The sequence below is a fragment of the Carcharhinus amblyrhynchos genome, chromosome 20 (assembly GCF_965287045.1).
Source record: "Carcharhinus amblyrhynchos chromosome 20, sCarAmb.v2.hapA, whole genome shotgun sequence".
In the NCBI taxonomy this organism is placed as follows: Eukaryota; Metazoa; Chordata; class Chondrichthyes; order Carcharhiniformes; family Carcharhinidae; genus Carcharhinus; species Carcharhinus amblyrhynchos.
Window position 1 is genome coordinate 48,353,998 of NC_137343.1, and position 19,671 is coordinate 48,373,668.

At 44.4% G+C, this 19,671-nt stretch overlaps 1 protein-coding gene across 1 annotated transcript in view; it reads right to left on the reverse strand.

Moving 5' to 3' along the window:
* Window positions 1-19,671, reverse strand: part of sfi1 (SFI1 centrin binding protein) — a 148,939-nt gene that overhangs the window by 59,886 nt on the left and 69,382 nt on the right. The window contains exons 15-21 of the mRNA XM_080208544.1: window positions 19,481-19,562; window positions 18,125-18,303; window positions 14,722-14,797; window positions 10,516-10,611; window positions 8,002-8,078; window positions 6,585-6,687; window positions 1,883-1,979 (exon numbers count right to left, since the gene is read on the reverse strand). Coding sequence (XP_080064670.1) covers window positions 1,883-1,979; window positions 6,585-6,687; window positions 8,002-8,078; window positions 10,516-10,611; window positions 14,722-14,797; window positions 18,125-18,303; window positions 19,481-19,562 — 710 coding nt within the window. The remainder of the gene's footprint in view (window positions 1-1,882; window positions 1,980-6,584; window positions 6,688-8,001; window positions 8,079-10,515; window positions 10,612-14,721; window positions 14,798-18,124; window positions 18,304-19,480; window positions 19,563-19,671) is intronic.

The following is a 19,671-nucleotide window of genomic DNA, read 5'->3' on the forward strand; positions in this document are numbered from 1 at the left end:
CCCGCTGACCCTGCTGCCTTACCCATATGCTCATTCCTCATACAGTCAGCAGAGAGACAACAGGCTATCTGACCATTCACAGCTGACACCAATCCTGTTATCATGGAATCCCTACAGTGCAGAAAGAGTCTGCACCGACAACAATACCATCCAGACCCTATCACAAAACCTCACGTAATCCCACTGACACTAAGGGGCAATTCAGCACGGCCAAACCACTTAACCTGCACATCTTTGGACTATGGGAGGAAACCAGAGCACCCAGAGAATACCCATGCAGACACAGGGAGAACATGCACACAGATAGAAAACAAATAATGCAGCTCAGCAGTTCTTTATAATCATCAAAACTAGGAAACTCAAACTGACTTTTCCTGTCTGGAAATCAACTGGGCTAATTCAGCACAGACTGGAGAATAGCAATGTTTTGTCTTAGGTACTCCTGGAGGCTAGCTATTACCTATTTTGGGGTTAGACCAAAGTTATAAAGTCTGGTCCTGCCTTGGTGAGGTAAACTTTCCCAATAACTGATGTTGCACTCCAACTCATTATTTCTGAAAGCTTATGTAAAATTATACATCAGGATTACCTTTAGCCTCCACTCCATAGCTCAACGATCAGAACCCCTCAGAAACTGAAGTAGCCAGCCAGTGCACACTGCAAGACCTGGACAACGTTCTGACTTAAACTAATAAGTGGAAAATAATTTGGCACCACACAATAACCAGACAATGACAATCTCCAACAAGAGGGAATCTAACCATCTCCCCTTGACTTTCAGAGACATTGCCATTGCTGAAACCACACCATCCATATCCTGGGAGTCATCATTAATCATTAACTTAACTGGACCTGCCACATCTTGGCTAGGAGCAGGCAAGAATCTGGGAATTCTGCCCCGAGTGCCTCGCCAAAGCCTGTCCATCAGGAGGAGGGATGGAACAAAGACAGCCGAGTGCCCTCAATGTTAGAGGCAAAGAAGTCCACCATTTCCTCACGCTTGCTGTTGGAAGTGAGGGAAAGGTGGGGCGGGGTGGGCCGGGTTTGCAGAAGCAGGGGTCAGCGTTTTAAGGAGATGGTTGTGTAAAAAAAAACAAAGTTCTCTTTGCTCCCCAAATCCTTGGCAGTTTTGTCAGAGGACAGCAAGGACCAGTCATGCTTGGTGTGGTATAGACAGAGTTGACAAGAGATGACTACATTAGCTTGCACCAAAGTAGCTCAAATTTGTATCCCTCCCCAGACTTGAAGGCCCATACCAGGGTCAGAGGAGGAAACAGGAGGGCCCATACAGTTTACCTTGGTCATCACTGCCTCAAAGGAATAATGGAGATTTGTCAGGTAAGATCTGTGGCAGCCAAGATCATTGGACTCCAATTTGCTAGGTTTTGGTGGTGTACAGATATTCTTCAACTTCCTTCTTGCTGATGGATTTATTCTATTATTTCACACAGATTTGAAGACCCTCAAGTCTTTCACTATCTCTATCTTGGAACATTCACCTATTCCTGATCTGCTGGTATCTCCCAAATAGCCAATGACTCCCTCCTGAATGTCAGTGCGTCATATACCCTCCCCTTCTCTCGGGGATAAATAGCACATAAAGCTAAGCATGGATTTCTTTAAAACTTCACTTAACACCTGAGAGGAAGGCATGTTTGACCTTCACAGTTTTGCACAAGAACCATTCAAATGTGCAGCCCAGATCTAATAATATAGTTCAGGATATTCTGCAGGCATCTCCTCACCTGTTCTCAATGAAGACAACCGAAACAGCTATCAAGTTTATTGTTTGGTCACATTGTCATGCCAAAATTTAAGTAATAAGGTGGGTAAATACACTGAACATTTTATCGACACAGGAATTGTATTTTACGAAACTTACGAAAGCCAATATGCTGTCTTGCTTCTATCAGAAGTTCCTCCTCCTGTTGTCTTTGATACAGTTGAAGTGAAACGGCATCTCTCCAATACTCAAGAACCTTTATAAAAGATAATGTCACAGAACCATCACCAAGTGCAGCTGCAGGAAGACAGCCCTGTCCTAGAACCCCAAGAGTCATCAAGTTTAATATAATTGAACAAAGTGGTGTATGTACTGGGAAAGATGGTGGTATAGTGGTAATGTCACAAAAAGCCCCTTGCTAATACTCTGGGGACATGGGTTCAAATCCCACGACAGCAGCTGGTGGAACGTAATTTCCATTAACAAAATGTAGAATTGAAAGCTAGTTTCAATAATGGTGACCATGAAACTATCATTGTTGTGAGAAAACCCATCGGGTTCATTAATGTCCTTTAGGAAAGGAAATCTGCCATCCTTCTCTGGCCTGGCTTACATGTGACTCCAGAGCCACAACCATATGATCGCCCTTTGAAATGGCCAAGAGTTCAAGGGCAATTAGGGATTGGCAAAAATGCTAGCCTTGCCAGTGATGTCCATATTTCCCACGAAAAGATTTTAAAAAGATAACGAAATTAAAACCTTGCTCCAGAGCATAGTTTAGCTCAATGCTATTTCACAGTGACACGAAAACCTCACTACGAGTTTGGCCATCCTGTAAGACGCCAAGCAGAAGCCGTGAGCCTTTCTTTGAGGAAGGTAAACTATTACCAATCACGGGCACACCTCTCCCTCCCCTAAGCAGCTGTTTGTTGTATATCCTGTCATGGGAATGTGGGTGTCACTGGCTAGACCAGAATTTATTGTCCATCCCTAATTGCCCTCGAGAAGGTGGTGGTGAGCCGCCTTCATGACCACTGCAGTCCCTGAGGTGTAGGTACACCCACAACACTGTTAGGGAGGGAGTTCCAGGATTTTGACTCAGTGACAGTGAAGGAACGACGATATGTTTCCAAGTGAGGATGGTGAGTGACTTGGAGGGAACCGCTAGGTGGTGTTGTTCCCATGCGTCTGCTGCTCTCGTCCTTCTAGATGGAAGTGGTCATGCTGCGTGGAAGGTCTATCCAAGGAATGTTGGTGAGTTCCTGCTGTGCACCCTGGTGGACGGTAAACATGGTTGCCACTGTTTGTCAGTGGTGGAAAGATTGAATGTTTGTGGAAGGTGCAGCAGTCATGAGAGCTGCTTCATACTGGATGAGTCATAAGAGTTCTACAACACAGAAACAGGTCCTTCAACTCAACTCGTCCATGCTGACCAAGTTTCCTAAACTGAACTAGTCCCATTTGCCTGTGTGTGGTCCATATCCCTCGAAACCTTTCCATTCCTTGACAAATGTATTTTGTATGTTGTAATTGTATCCGCCTCTACCACCTCCTCTGGCAGCTCAATCCACCTACACACCACCCACTGTGTGAAATGTTGCCCCTCAACACCATTATTCCCATGAAACGCATCTCCAAACTCCATAACCTGAGCCTCAGCACCTCCCTCTGTGACTGAATCCTGAACTTCCTAACCCACAGATCCCAATCAGTAAGGTTAGGCAACAACAGCTCTTCCACGATCATCCTCAACATCAGTACCCCACAAGACTGTGTTCTCAGCCCCTTACTACACTCCTTGTACACCTATGACTGTGTGACGAAATTCCCCTACAATTCGATTTTCAAGTTTGCTCACTGGTCTGCAGATCCCTGGCTTTTCCTTGCCGCCTTTCTAAAATAATGGCAGAACATTTGCCTCCCTCCAGTCTTCCAGCACTTCACCCATCAATGATAAAAGAATCCCTGCTAAGGGCCCCGCAATTTCTTTCTTAGCGTTCCACAGTGTCCTGGGATACACTTAGAACATAGAACATAGAACATAGAACACTACAGCACAAACAGGCCCTTCGGCCCACAAGTTGCGCCGATCACATCACCTACCAACCTACAGACCTATCTATAACCCTCAATCTCATTAAACCCCATATACTCATCCAGAAGTCTTTTAAAAGACCCCAGCGAGTTCGCCTCCACCACCACTGACGGCAGCCGATTCCATTCACTCACCACCCTCTGAGTGAAAAACTTACCCCTAACATCACTTCTGAACCTCCCTCCCCGCACCTTAAATCTGTGTCCTCTCGTAGCGACCATTTCAACCCGGGGAAATAGCCTCTGAGAGTCCACCCTATCCATTCCTCTCAACATTTTGTAAACTTCTATCAGGTCGCCTCTCAACCTTCGTCTCTCCAGGGAAAAGAGTCCCAGCTCCCTCAACCTAACTTCATAAGGCATGCCTCCCAGTCCAGGCAACATCCTTGTAAATCTCCTCTGCACCCTTTCAATAGCTTCTACATCTTTCCTATAGTGAGGCGACCAGAACTGCGCACAATACTCCAAATGAGGCCTGACAAGGGTCTTATAAAGTTCCAGCATTACCTCCCGACTCCTAAACTCAATCCCTCGATTAATGAAGGCCAGTACACCATACGCCTTCTTGACCACCTCCTCCACCTGCGAGGCCGATTTAAGAGTCCTGTGGACCCGGACCCCAAGATCCTTCTGCTCCTCAACACTACTCAGACTTCTGCCCTTGATAGTGTACTCGTTCATCCCGTTGGTTCTGCCAAAATGGACGACTACACATTTATCCGCGTTGAAGTCCATCTGCCACTTCTCCGCCCAGTCCTGCATCCTATCTATGTCCTGCTGCAACTTTTGCCATCCTTCCAGATCATCCACAACACCACCGACCTTCGTGTCATCAGCGAACTTACTTACCCATCCCTCCACTTCCTCATCCAGGTCATTTATGAAAATGACAAACAACAAGGGTCCCAGAACAGATCCTTGAGGCACTCCGCTGGTGACTGACCTCCATTCAGAAAAAGCCCCATCCACAACCACTCTCTGTCTTCTGCAGGCAAGCCAGTTCTGGATCCACAAGGCCAAAGGCCCTTGGATCCCATGCCCTCTCACCTTCTCAAGAAGTCTTGCATGGGGGACCTTATCAAACGCCTTGCTGAAGTCCATGTACACTACGTCCACGGCACTTCCTTCGTCAATGTGTTCAGTCACATTATCGAAGAACTCAACTAGGCTTGTAAGGCACGACCTGCCCTTGACAAATCCATGCTGACTATTCCTGATCATGTCAAACCTCTCCAAATGTTCGTAAATCTTGTCCCTCAGAAGCCTCTCCATCAGCTTACCAACCACTGAGGTCAGACTCACCGGTCGGTAATTTCCCGGGCTATCTCTGTTCCCTTTCTTAAAAATAGGAACTACATCCGCAATCCTCCAATCCTCTGGAACCTCTCCCGTCTCCATTGACGACGCAAAGATCATCGCCAGGGGCTCTGCAATCTCTTCCCTCGCCTCCCACAGTATCCTGGGGTACATCCCATCTGGTCCCGGCGACTTATCTACCTTGATAGAATTCAAAAGTTCCAACACATCCTCCTCCTTAATATTCACGTACTCAATCCTTTCCATCTGCTGCAAATCCATAACAAAATCTCCCAGATCGGCTTCCACCGTGAATACTGAGGCGAAGTACTCGTTAAGCACCTCCGCCATTTCTTCTGGTTCCACACAAACCTTTCCCCCCTCACCTTTTATAGGTCCTATCCCTTCTAGGGATCAAATTCCAGGGATTTAGCTAGCTTTATGCAGTTTTACAACCTCTAGTACATCCTCTTCTGTAATGTGGATGCTTTTCAAGATGTCACTATTTACTTCACTGAGTTCCCTATTTTCCATGTCTTTCTCCATGGTAAATACTGATAAGGAATATTCATTTAAGATCCCATTTCTTGTGGCCCTTTTCTCTCTCAAGTTACTCTTTGGCGCTTAACATACTTGTAGAATCTCTTTGGATTCTCTTTTACCTCATCTGCCAAAGCTATTTCATGTCCCCTCCTTTGCTTTCTGATTTCCCTTTTAAGTCTGTTCCTACATCCCTTATACCCCTCAAGGGATTCACTTGACCCCAGCTACCTATACCTGACATAGGACTGTGTCGAGCTTCTTGAACGTTGCTGGGGTTGCGCTCATCCAGGCAAATGGAGAGTGTTCTGAACTTGAACCTTGTAGATGGTGGACAGGTTTGAGGAATCAGAAGGCGAGTTACTCGCGGCAGAATTCCCAGCCTCCGACCTGCTCTGGTACCACAGTATTCATATGGCAATCCAGTTCAGTTTCTGGTCAATAGTAACCCACAGGATGTTGATAGTGGTGGGGGGAGTGGGTGGGGGGAGTGGGTGGTGGGGGGAGTGGGTGGTGGGGTGGGGGTGGGGGAGTGGGTGGTGGGAGTGGGGTGAGGGAGGGGGAATTCAATGATGGTAATGCCATCGAATGTCAAGGAACCATGGCTAGATCCTCTCTTGTTGGTTATCTGCCATGGTCCATTAAATCCCCCAACACTGCTGAGGGCTGTCCAGGCCAAGCATGGCAGCCAGCCACTTCCTATACCTAGTGGAAGCAGACAGCAGTTAATAGCATGAAGGAAAAAATCAAATCTGGGGCCTTTCCTGGTCACAGTCAATTCTCCACTGAGTAATGTGACAGCCCTACCTGTGAAGCTGGAGTTCATGTTTAAGAATTAGAGTAGATTATTTTTAAAAATCTCTACTTCTCACATAGACTTAGCAGGAGAAATTTATTACATCTTTCCTTCACTGATGAAACGGAGCTGTACCTTAGATAAAAGGACACAGTGATAATGACGATCTGCTCTGCTGGTCTTCCGAGATTCGTCAGCCTGTAGGTGTGCATTTTCTTTCCAGGTGCAGAAAGAAAATCTAGGTGAGAAAGACAAGAAAAATGTTTAAAAAACTGCAAATAACCCAGGCTCCATATCCTGGTCCAAGCAAAGCAGAAGATAAAATCTCAAGGGAATGGTCCATGCTAAGGGCTTACGTAAATGACAAATAATACTGGCAAACCACAGAGGCAGCTCAGAATTTGAAGACAGAGTTGGGCGAAATGTGGGAAGAATTTATATAAATGTGCAATACAGTACATTTTTGAATGAAGTAGGCTCAACATTCCATGTCCAGTTGACGCAGTGCTGCATACGGTGGAAGGTTAAGAAGTTTGTGGTGAAACTGCTTAGTGCTCCAATCACACAGACTTGGAGCATCAAGTCCCTGAGACACTCAGAGTAGGCAGCACTGGGTGCAGTGCAGCAATGAGCAATGAGGCTGGTTTGTAGCCTCGAAGGTCCCGGTTACGTGGAAAGATCAGAGAAACATGAGCTTTCAGCTTTGAATGGAGATGGCTGTGAGGTGAACTTAAAGCGAGGGGGGGGGGGAGCATATAATGTTCTAACTATGTTAGGGGTTGTGGGTTTTAACAGAAAGAAAGGAATGTGATTTGTACACGTGGATTCAAAGTAACAACAACAACAGATTGAAGAGCTGTTCCCTGCTTTACACTGAATACAAAACTGAAAGTCAATACAGAAGCTCCTGCCAACACCCTAATAACATCACCATCAAATCATGTGATCAGCTCTTAAAGCAACCCTCAACCCTTTTAAATCAGCATTTCAAGCTCATAGCACCAGGGACCCAGATTTGATTCCCAACTTGGGTCTGAGCAGAATGTAAGACATCAAGAAAAGGTGATTCTGAAAATTACTTTCCATCGTGAGGCTAGGATAGGGAGATAGAGGCTCAAACATACAAAAAGCAAATTTAAGATTGAAGTTAGCCCTTTGGGAGAGGTTCTCAAGTGATAAACATATCAAATAGACTTGCAATGAGAAGTAAAACCCTGAAATTATTTAAAATGCAATTAGATATCACAAGGGAAACTTAGGACCATTGCAGGGGAATGAGTTGTGATGGGTTGGATAATCCAAAATAAACTTCTAATCCAAATGACATGTCCTCAGGCTGCATGTGGGTTAGAAAAAGAACCTACTGTTCTGCAATGATAGAGGTCACAGAAGCAACTTTATTCTGCAGGCTTCAATCATGGATATTCAAACAGGAACTATGGATAGAATAAAAATTATGTAGTTCTACCATGTGAACTTCAATCCACCCAGGACCTTTAGCATGTTGTCTGTCACATGTATTAAGTGTGTATAAAGAGTTTTACAACATTACCGCAACAATTCTCTTCTCAGCTTCTTCTCCTTCTCATCCACTTTACACAAAATCTGCTGCCTGTTCCAATGGTAAACCTGGAAAGCAGGCAGGGGTTGCGCACAATCATATTAATGTTTTAATACTTGGGTTACATTCAACAAGTAACAGATATACAAACTTCTACCAATCTCAGAATGTCAAAAGCAATAAAGACAACTTGCTTGCACTAATGTAAACTCGCCCTTGAAAGTTGCTTGCTTTGTTCTTCCGTGACTAAGCACTGCAAGCAGACCAGTCTGACAAAGCTTGTATCCCTGACAAGTTCAGATTGACTTGTCAGGTTAGAACATACACAGCCAAATATAAACCTACAGATTGCAGCCCTTAAGTTGCAGTAATGGGAGGCACAGTGGTCAGCACTTCCAACTCACAGCACCAGGGACCCAGATTTGATTCCCAGCTTAGGTCTGAGCAGAGTCTGCATGTTCTCCCCGTATCTGCGTGGGTTTCCTCCAAGTGCTTCAGTTCATACAATCATAGAATGCTACAGTGCAGAAGAAAGCCATTTACCCAATAGGTCTGCACCAAACACAAACCCACCCAGACCCCATCCCCATAACCCCATGCATTTCCCCTGCCAGTCCCCCTGACATTAAGGGGCAATTTACCATTGTCAATCCACCTAACCAGCACATCTATGGATTGTGGGAGGAAACCAGAGCACCCTGAGGAAACCCACACAGACATGGGAGAACGTGTAGGCTCCACACAGACAGTGACCCAAGCCAGGAATCAAACCCGGGTCCCTGGCACTGTGAGGTAGCAGTGTTAACCACTGTGCTACCGTGCCGCCCGAACCACCGTGCCGTAATTGTCCTTAAGAAGGTAGTGGTGAGCTTCCTTCCTGAACCCCTGCAGTCCCTGAGATTTAGATACACCCACAGTGCCATTGGAACTGGTGTTCCAGGATTTTTACCCGGTGACGGTGAAGGAACAGAGACAAATTTCCAAGTCAAGATGGTGAGTGGGTTGGAGGGGAACTTCTAGGTGGTGCTGCTCCCAGGTACCTGCTGCCCTTGTCCTTCTATGTGATAGTGCTCATGGGCTTGGAAGCTGCTGCCTAAGGAGACTTGATGAGTTTCCACTGTGCACCTTGTAGATGGTACGCACTGTGCTTCAGTGGTGCCGGGAGTGGAAGCAATGCCAATCAAGTGGACTGGTTTGTCCCAGATGTTGTCAAGCTTCTTGAATGGTGTTGGAGCAGTGCTAACCACTGTGCCACCGTGCCACCCCACTGTGGGTTATCTCCCACAGTCCGAAAGACGTGCTGGTTAGGTGCATTGGCCATGTTAAATTCTCCCTCACCCAAACCATCGCTGGAAGAATGGCAACTAGAGGATTTTAACAGTAACTTCATTGCAATGTTAATGTAAGCTTACTTGTGACAATAATAAATGAACTTAAAAACATAGCTTTCAGCCAAAGGATTGGCAAAGATCCCTGTCCTTGCGCCACTCTGGAACTACATTCAATCTTCAATACAGTTAAAATCTGTATCTTTATAAAAGACATCCAGAATAGCAAGATGTTTAAATTGAGAGAAGTGGCTTGATCCACCATTAGTCCCAAACATTGAATAATCTGGGAGACTGCTTTCAATGACGGCAGAGGACAACCGGTTCATGTCAAGGTTGTGTTCTGAGATACGTCTATTGGCCATTCCAGGATGTGTATCATGCGAAACACCTAATTATAGCAACTTTCAAACCTGTGCGCGCTGTGGTCAGCAAAAAGAATCCAACAAAAAAAAACCCAAAGCTAAAAACTCTCCATTTCCTCATCATTCTGAGGAGCATTATTGTACTGTACGTCCCTTACATCTTTTGTAACTCTCCTGGGTGTGCTGCCATTATATAATTTATTAAAAATAGCCAGTTTTATCCAGCCAAATCACATGTGCCTGCCAGGGTGGGTGCAGGAATCCAGGCTGATCGTGTTCTCCTTCAGAGACACTTCCTGGTTGTGCAAGCTCCATCACTGACCCAGCACGGACCAGAACTGGAAGCTAGGCCCTTGTGGGATGTAAGACATAGTGCTTTAAAGGTGCTGTCAGGATCTGTCTCATGCAAAAATATCACTTCAAACAAAAGGACTTGGAAAAAAGCATTTTTTAAAATCATAAAAATGCTGCCCATTATTTTAGATAATAAGAGGATAGGTAGGCAGCGAGTACAGTACATATTTAATGCATGGATCCAGATTCCACCATGCTCACAAGCACTGATCCTAAATTTCCCCGCCTGAATAAACAAATGCAACAGGCAGTCAACGCTGACATTTGTTATTCTAAATCTTAACATTCTAAAGCCAGGGTACGTGAGATTGCACGTGTTCAAATCCAGCCCAAACTGATAGATAGGAAGAGGGGCAAGGGTATAGAAACCAAAGTACCCTTTCATTCAGCATTTGGTATAAAAATGCAACTAAAATTGGAGGCAACCATCAGTCCACATTACATCGTCTGTCACTCACCTTCCATCCACGCAAGGTTTTGGACAGCATTACTTGCTGATAATGCGCATCTGCGCACATCAGCTTCTTCCACTTTTCACGCTTTTTCTGCACATACTGTAAAGTTAAAAATTACTATTTACACACTGGTGTTAAATTCATTAAATCTACCACTATAAAATTCTGCTGAAGAATGAGCACTTGACACATTTCTGCTTTCTGCCATATTTTAAATTCATCAATAATTTAATCTCATCTCTTTATTTCTTATTTCTGTCTACACTTCCCGCTGCCTCAGAAAAGCAGCCAGCAGAAACAAGAACCCCACGCACCCTGGACATTCTCTCTTCCATCGGAAAAAAGATACAAAAGTCTGAGGTCACGTGCCACCCAACTCAAGAACAGTTTTTTCCCTGCTGCTATCGGATTTTTGAATGGACCTACCATGCATACACCCTAGCTATGACTGTAACACTACATTCTTCACTCTCTCCTTCTCTATGAACAGTATGTTTTGTCTGTATAGTGTGCAAGAAACAATACTTTTCACTGGATACCAATACATGTGACAATAATAAATCAAATCATATGTTTCTTCTTCCCTGAGAGTAATAAGTCTGGCTCAGCTATCACCCATGGGTTTTGGGGTCTTTCTGTAGCCCAACATCATTCGCAAACCCAAACTGAGAGCATCAACAAAATCAAAGTAAAATACTGAGCATGCTTTTCTGTAGAAGGATCATAGGGACTTGAAATGTTAGCTTTGTTTCTCTCTCCCCAGATGCTATCAGACCTGCTGAGTTTATCCAGCATTTTCTGTTTCATATTTGCAAGTGTCAACAGCTTGTGTGACTGAAACAGCAACTTAAATGAGATTGATACAGTCCTGACTCATGAAGTAGAATATTAATTACTGCCTTAGTTTATTTTCAGATTGTGGGGCAAGTTTTTGTTCACAAGCTGGAAACCCCAGCCACATAGGGAAGGCAATCAGGATGGCATGACTATTTTGGGATTCTGACAGATTTCAGAAAAGCTCAGCAGCACTTTTCAAACTGCAGCACCCAAAGAAATGGTGAGTCAACCTGGAAGGTAGCTCCCCTCCCCAACTGAGGGGCTGCAGCGAGGTGAACCCTTCCAAGGGCAGGAGGACGAGGACACCTAGTTCAACCACAAACGCATGGATGCTGAGAAGGTCAGCAGCAGGGTTGTGTCTCTAACGGGAGATTGTGGACCGGGAGGGTTCAGGACTCTAGTGGGACGTTACAAATGGGTGACGGAATACTTGTAAGTGCCAAGCCCCACACTGTGATTTAGAACAACAGAATCCCTACAACTGCACTATGTGAAGTGGGAACCCCGCCCTGTTCTAGACCCTCAGCAGTGGTGAATGGTGTGGCTGCATAAGCTGCTTCACTGCCGCACAAAACTGACAGCAGGGAGGTGCAGTTGAAACGAAATACTGTGAAGGTGAAATGCCTCCCAGGGAGTGTGTGCACTCACCTGCCAAGCAGTGATAAGACTCTCTGAGGGAACGAGTGTTTTGAACAGATCGCCTGGCCATGTCTCGGCAGCCAATGGAGCATTGCGAGCGTCTCAGTTTCACTATGCCTTTCTGCCTAGCTGCGCTCTTACCTGCTCCTACCGGCCGAGTTAGACAGACAACACAAGACCATTCTGCTGTTGGCAAAGAGGGATAACAACAGAAAAGCTTCTTTTAACTGCCTCCTTCATGAGTTTCATTGCCTTCCCAGCTCCTCACAGGGGTTCCCGACTTATCCATCAACAGATGCCAACGAGAGGGTGGTAACGCATAGGGATTCCTGATAACATATTTCCCAAATTTTCAACTGCACCCTCTCCAGCTCTCAGGGGAAACTCTACCAAGGTCTACACAAACACTTTCCCAGCAGAGACAACAATCAGGGCAGCAGATTCATGGAAACACCACCACCTGCAAGTCCCCCTCTAAATCATACACCACTTTGATCCGGAATTATATTGCTACTTCTTCACAGTCTTTGGATCACAATTGGATCAAGTAGTTCGCTCATTACCACCTTTTCAAAGGAAAGTAGGGATGGGAGATAAAATGCTAGTCTGGCCAGTGGTATGACGGCACAGTGGTTAGCACTGTTGCCTCACGGAGCCAGGGACCTGGGTTCAATTCCGGTCTTGAGTCAACATCACTGTGGAGTTTGCATGTTCTCCCTATGTCTGCGTGGGTTTCCTCCAGGTGCTATGGTTTCCTCCCACAGACCGAAAAACATGTGGTTGGTTAACTGGCCACACTAAATTGCCTCTTAGTGTCAGAGGGATTAGCAGGGTAAATATGTGGGGTTACAGGGATAGGGTCTGGGTGGGATTGTTGTTGATGCAGGCTCAATGGGCCGAATGGCCTCCTTCTATACTGTAGGGATTCTATGATGCCCACGTTCAATGAATGAATGAAAGAGGAGTGGAAACCGAGCTGATTAGGAGGATAAGGTGGGGGGATCTTATTGAAATTTACAGGATACTGCGACGCCTGTAGAGTAGATGTGGAGAGGATGTTTGCATTAGTACAAAAAACTAGAACCAGAGGGCACAACCTCAGGCTAAAGGGACGATCCTTTATAAGAGTTGAGGAGGAATTTCTTCAGCCAGAGAGTGGTGAATCGGTGGAACTCTTTGCCACAGAAGGCTGTGGAGGCCAGGTCATTGAGTGCCTTTAAGACACAGATAGAAAGGTTCCTGATTAATAAGGGGATCAGGCAAAAGGCAAGAGAATGGGGATGAGAAACATATCAGCCATGATTGAATGGCAAAGCAAACTCGATGGGTCGAGTGGCCTAATTCTGCTCCTACATCTTATGATCATTCTTCTCCACAAACAATATTCTCTAAAGCCCAACTCAGAAAAATTCCATCCATTGCGTTAATATGGGAATTCATTTCTCACAACAACTATGACTAGATCAAGATTGTTAATTTCATGCTACATCAGTGGGGGAAGGTGTTTGGATCCAGGGTCAAGGGGAACTAGACATTCATTTCACACCTTATAGGATTTCAGTCCAGGTCTCAAGTGAAAGGATAGTGCACGCAAACCCACCAAACCTGCTGACTCCAATGAATTAACAAATAATCCCATCGCAGAAGCACTCAGCAACCCCCAAACTGCTCTTTCTCCTTCACGCTTTCCCTGCTTCTTTATCAATCACGCTGACTGACACTAGAGTGAAGCAAATGTAAGTACTTTAGATCCACAGGGAAGATTGTACTGGAATTGACAATGAGGTAATCTGAGTGTCAGTCTGTGACTTCAATGCTGTAATCAGAGAGGTAGAAAGGCAGTGCATATGTTAGGCACAGAAAGCACTGCTGCCAAAAACAGTGGGAGGACAGTGGCTTAATGGTAATGTCAATGAATTAGTGATGCAGAGACCCAGGCGCTACAGGTTCAAGTCCCATCATGGAATCTGGTGGAATTAAAGTTTAACTAATAAAAGTCTAGAATTGAAAGGCAGTTTCAGTAATAGTGACCATGAAACTATCACTGATTATTGTAAGAAACCCATGTGGTTCACCAACGGAGAAGGAAATGTGGCATCCTGTCTGGCCTACCTGTGACTCTAATTCCACAGCAATGTGGTTGCCTCATAACTGCCCTCTGAACTAGCAAGCCACTCAGTTTAAGAGCAATGAGGAATGGGCAACAAATGCTGACCTTGCCAGCAATGCCCATATCCCACAGGAGACTTTTTTTTAAAAACAGGAACAGCTGGGGGATGGGGCAGAAAAGTAAGTAACAAGATCAATAAATAATGTACGATCTTGTTCCATGTTACTCGAAAAATGTGGCAGCTGATGCATGTGGAGTTTAAGCAGTCATGATGTGGGTATGCCGGCAGTGCATTCCAGCAGGAAATTCAGTACCAAGTTTATTTTGCAAAAAACTTTGGCACCAGCTGATGGGTAAAGTATATTTCAAATTTAACAACATTGCAATACCAGGTTCATTTTCTATTTGACTGATATAATTCCTTATTAAATTAGAAAAAAAACAGAATTTGGCTGATTCTGGCTGTTAGACTTTGTACACAACTGCAATATCTGTCTGTATATCTCACTCAGTGAACTGTTAAATGCGAAGTGTGGACACGAGAATTTATTCAGTTTCATTTCATTCTAATTTGATCGCCACTTCTTGAAACACATTTAACTGAGCAGATGTTAATTTCTTACCAGCTGCCAAGCACTCCAGGTTCCACGCAAGCGACACCTGTACCAATGTCTTACAGCTCGCATTTCATGGTCTCTTCTGGGGCAGAGACAGACATAAGGACATAAGAAATAGGAGCAGGAGGAGAATAAATGGCAGAGCCAACTCCGTCATTCAATAGAATCATAGTTGATCTTCTGCCTCAACACCACTTCCCGCTAGTCGTTCATATCCATCAATTCCCCAAAAGATCAAAAATCTGTATATACCAGCCTTAAATATTACTCAATGATGGGTCATCCACAATGTTTTGGAGTAGGGAAATCCAAAGGTTCACAATCCACTAAGCAAAGAAACTTCTTCTCATCACAGTCTGAAATGATCAATCACTTATCCTGAGACTGTGCCCTGTCTTCTAGATTATCCATCCCGGGGAGACAATCTCTCAGTATCCAGCCTGTCAAGCCCCTTCACAATTTGCATGTTTCAAACAGATCACCTTTCCTGCTTCTAAATTGCAGACAGCACAGGCCTAATTTATTCATCCTGTCATCACAGGACAACCATCTCATCCCAGGAACTAATCTAGTGAACTTTGGTTGCATCACCTCCAAGGCAAGTTTATCTTTCTTAGGTATGGAAACCAAAGCTGCACACAGCCCCACCCTAGGTATGACCACCAAAGCCCTAGACAATTTGGCAGGGCCAGTTGGCTGGATAGTTGGCTTATGATATGGAGCAATGCCAACAGCATGGGTTCAATTCCCATACCGGCTGAGGTTACTCATGAAGGCCCTGCATTCAATCTTGCCACTCGCCTGAGATGTGGTGACCCTCAGGTTAAATATCCACCAGTCAACTCTCTCACAGTCTATTTTCCTCTGGGCTTTTGGTGACTTTCATACAATTTAGCAAGGACTCCTTGTTTTTATACTCTAGTCTCCTTTACAATAAAGGTTAACATGCCATTTACCTTCCCAACTGCTTGCTTACTTTATGTTTTTTGTGCAAGTACATCGCCTCTCATTTACAAGGTCCACAAGCCCTTTGAAAAATTTCTCCTTTTCTATCCCTCTTACCAAAGTGAATAGCCTCATATTTACCCCACATCTGCCACCTTGCTGCCTACTCGTCGAACGTGTCTATGTCTCTTTGCAGCTTCTGTGTCCTCCTTATACTTACATTTCCACCTAGCTTTGTATCCATCAAACATTGAGGCCTCACAGTCTCTTTGTCCAAGTCATTAACACAGACCATGAATAACTGGTTTAATAACTGCTCCAGCAGTGATCCTTGTAGCGCTCCACTGGTTACAGCTTGAAAATGTCCATTTTATCCTTCTGTTTCCCATTCATTAACCAATTCTCTATCTGCTAATGTATTACCCCAACTCCATGAACTCTTGATTGTTAACCTTCCTTGTAGCACCTTTTGGAAATCCAGATGCACTGTACATATTGATTCTCCTTTATTAACCTGACTAGCTATGGCCTCAAAAAACTCTTACTAAATGTGTGAAACATTTTATGAAACCACATTGACTCTTGAGTGCATTGTTGAACATAGAACTCCTTCGTCGTAGAATCCAGCCACTTTCAATGATAGATATTTGGTTAACTGACCTATCGTTCCTGGTTTTCTCTCCCCATCCCTCCTTTCCTGAATAGCAGAGTCACATTTGCTAATTTCCAATCTGCTGGGGCCATTCAGGAACTGAGGGAATTATGGAACTTGAAAACCAGGAAACACAAAGGGTGCAAGAATTACATTCAAACTGAATTTTGGTCTCTAGCTACCTGCAGTGTGACTTGAGCACATTTGAAACTTACATACAAGTCGACATTGATGTCAACGCAATAGAAGTTGGGTTAAAATTACACTTTAATATTGGTCTAGTCAGCACCTCAAACTTCCCAGCAACACTAACATCAGTTACAGGCACGTACCTCTAAGTACTTCACCCAAATGCTGTTGGAAATGTTTTTGTTCAGTGTTTTTAGGCGGTGGAATACACTTAGAGTCGACACTTGAAGCAAAGTGCATGACAACATATAAGAATAATTACGTAGGTGATAGAATCAGAGTGATGCAAAGGGGAATAAGTGCAAATAGGAATCGGAGAGAAACGGGAGTTGGATTACATCACATATGGACAACAGACACAAAAACTCATTGTTCTGAAATCAGTGACCTGAAACACAAACTCTCTTTCTCACTCCATAGATGCTGCCCAGCTTGCTGAGCATTTCCAGACTTTTCTGTTTTTTTATTTCAGGTTTCCACCATTTGTGATGTCCTGATTTTTGAATAGTACTTTACCAATGATGATTGGTTTTGCCCAACTACATTGTGCCCTGTTATAGCTTTGTGTAGGACACAGTATTCTCTCCAGATAAAGCCCAAATTATGAGGGATTTAATTTCTAATTGTATTGCTGGATAAACAGTTTGAGTGATAGCCACGGAGTTGAGGAGGAACTTCTTCACTCAAAGGGTGGTGAATCTCTGGAATTCTCTGCCCGTTGAAGTGGTGGAGGCTGCCTCGCTAAATATTTTTAAGAAGCGGGTTGATGGGTTCTTGATAAGAGTTATGGGGAGAGGGCGGGAAAGTGGAACTGAGCCACAACAGATCAGCCATGATCTTATTGAATGGCGGGGCAGGCTCGAAGGGCTAGATGGCCTACTCCTGCTCCTATTTCTTATGTTCTTATGTTCTTATGTTCAAACTTCTAGGCCAATGCCCTGATATTTCCTGATTCAGCTCAGTGTCAAAGTTTGGTTGATAACAGTCCTGTGAAACACCTTAAGACTGTTTAGCTATATACAAGACCAGCTAAGTTGTGCACACAAAAATTTCACTAGGGCATTGAACAATATCTGAGAATGTTAAGCGTGGTTCTCAGGTGGGGCAGAGGATGCAGGGGCAGTAAAACCACTGGTTTTGGGAAGAGTGCAGGAAGAAATGTAGGCAGAACAAACAGAACTGCTCCTTTAATACAAGTATGAATTGTTGGAGTGCCACCCTCTTGATGTCATTAAGAAGCCTTTTTGATAAATATACATTTGCAAAGATGTGCTGGCTTTACGCTGTTTTCTCACCTTGCTTGAAAGTGCAGCTTGCTGTTGAGTCATTTCATGAACCTGGAGCACCTTACACAAATGGCCATCCTTTACAGGAGAGCTTAGAAAGCAAGAATCAGTCAGCTATTGAGAATAAGCTGATCATCCGACACCCACACATGCTTTTCAGTGTTATGTATTGGATAGTCTTCTAAAGAGGGACCTAAATGCACCACTCTGACTATCAGGCCAGTTAACTCAACATATCGGATCTATGTATCATAAAATTCACTTATCTGCTGAGCCATTACAGTTCAAATTTAGATTCACCTAAAGAAATGATACATAAAGATTTTTAAAAACGTACTCTGCTTTCTGCTCTGCTGCAGTCTCTCTCCAAAAGTGTATAGATTTAAGCAATAGTTGATGTCTGAAGTGATCTGCTGCCATGGCCTCCTTCTCTCTCTCCTCCAGGCAGATAGCAGTCTGCTCACGCCACCTCCACCAGTACTGCAGCAACATGCAGCGAGCAGAATGAATCACAGCCTGCAGAAAAAGAAATACCTCCATCAATTCCCTCCCAATGCCATACCAGTTTCCCATTCTAGGTTCCATGTTCCCCGATATTGTTAATGGTTCTCTCACTGAGAGAGTTATGGGTTCCGTATTAACTGATATTATTACTATTTCTCTCGCTGAAGGGGTTGTCACCCTTGAATCTTCTAACATTACCTGTCCCCCTGATAAAAACCCCTTAACGTCTCAATCCTTGCCCCACCTCAAATGACCCTCTAATCTGCCCTAATGTGGCCTTACATGGCACGGTGTCAAATCTTGCTTCATTGACACTCCTGTGAAGTGCCTTGGGATGTTTTATGACATTAATATATCATATTTATATAACAAATTGTTGTTATTCCCAAGAACCTATCAAATTAAGACCAGTGCAAGACATGGAAGAGTCATGTCTTTGAAACCGCTTTCACAGCTGAAAAGGTATTTTTCAATCCCAGTCACTGTTATAATCGTGTGGTAAAGGAAATGCGGCAGCCAATTGTAGATAGGAAGATCCCAAAGTCAGCAATGAGATTAATGTGTTAATCTGTTTTTGGGCTGGTAGGTGAGCAATAAATGGTCAGGATACTGGGAGAACCCCCTTGGTCCTTCAAACAGTGCAGATGGATCCAAGCTCAACATCTCATCCAAAGGACAGCACCTCTTACAGTGCCACACTGTTGTGTCCTCCTGGATTCAGAACCCAAGTCTATAGTCTGGGCTTGGACCCACACCTTCTGATTCTGAGATGAGAGAATGCTACCCAGTGAGCCAAGGTCAACTTCTTAACGAGTTCAACCTTTACCCCCACGCAGTTAATGTGTTCTATTGCGGCTGTAATTAAACTATTTCTCCAGGTTAAGCCGACAACTGAACATTTCTACCAAGCTGCTGAGATTGTTTAAGACTTATCTGGATAGTCACAAGAGCAGACTGGGAATGGAGGGATACAGAAGAATGGTCTCGTTGGACCAATGAGCGGCGCAGGCTTAGCGGGCCGAAGGGCCTGTTTCCTGTGCTGTATTGTTCTTTGTAAGCAGTATAATTCAGGTAGTTTATTTGTTATAGAACCTGAGTCCATGGTGCAGTGAGGCAGCTGTACTCACCACCGTGCCACCCCATAACCTTCAATTATGAGCGACTGCTGAAAGGATGAAGTTATATTTACCAATCTTTCTGCCATTCGATTCTCACGTTGGCAATCCATCTTCTCCCACCAAGTGTAAAAAGCCAGTTTCAGCACTGTCTCTCTGTAAGGACAGAAAATGCGATCTCACGGTTTATGATGACTGACAGGTATCCAGGCAGTGTCCATCCCATGCAGTTGTAGTCAATCTTTTTACTAAGAGATCTGACTCA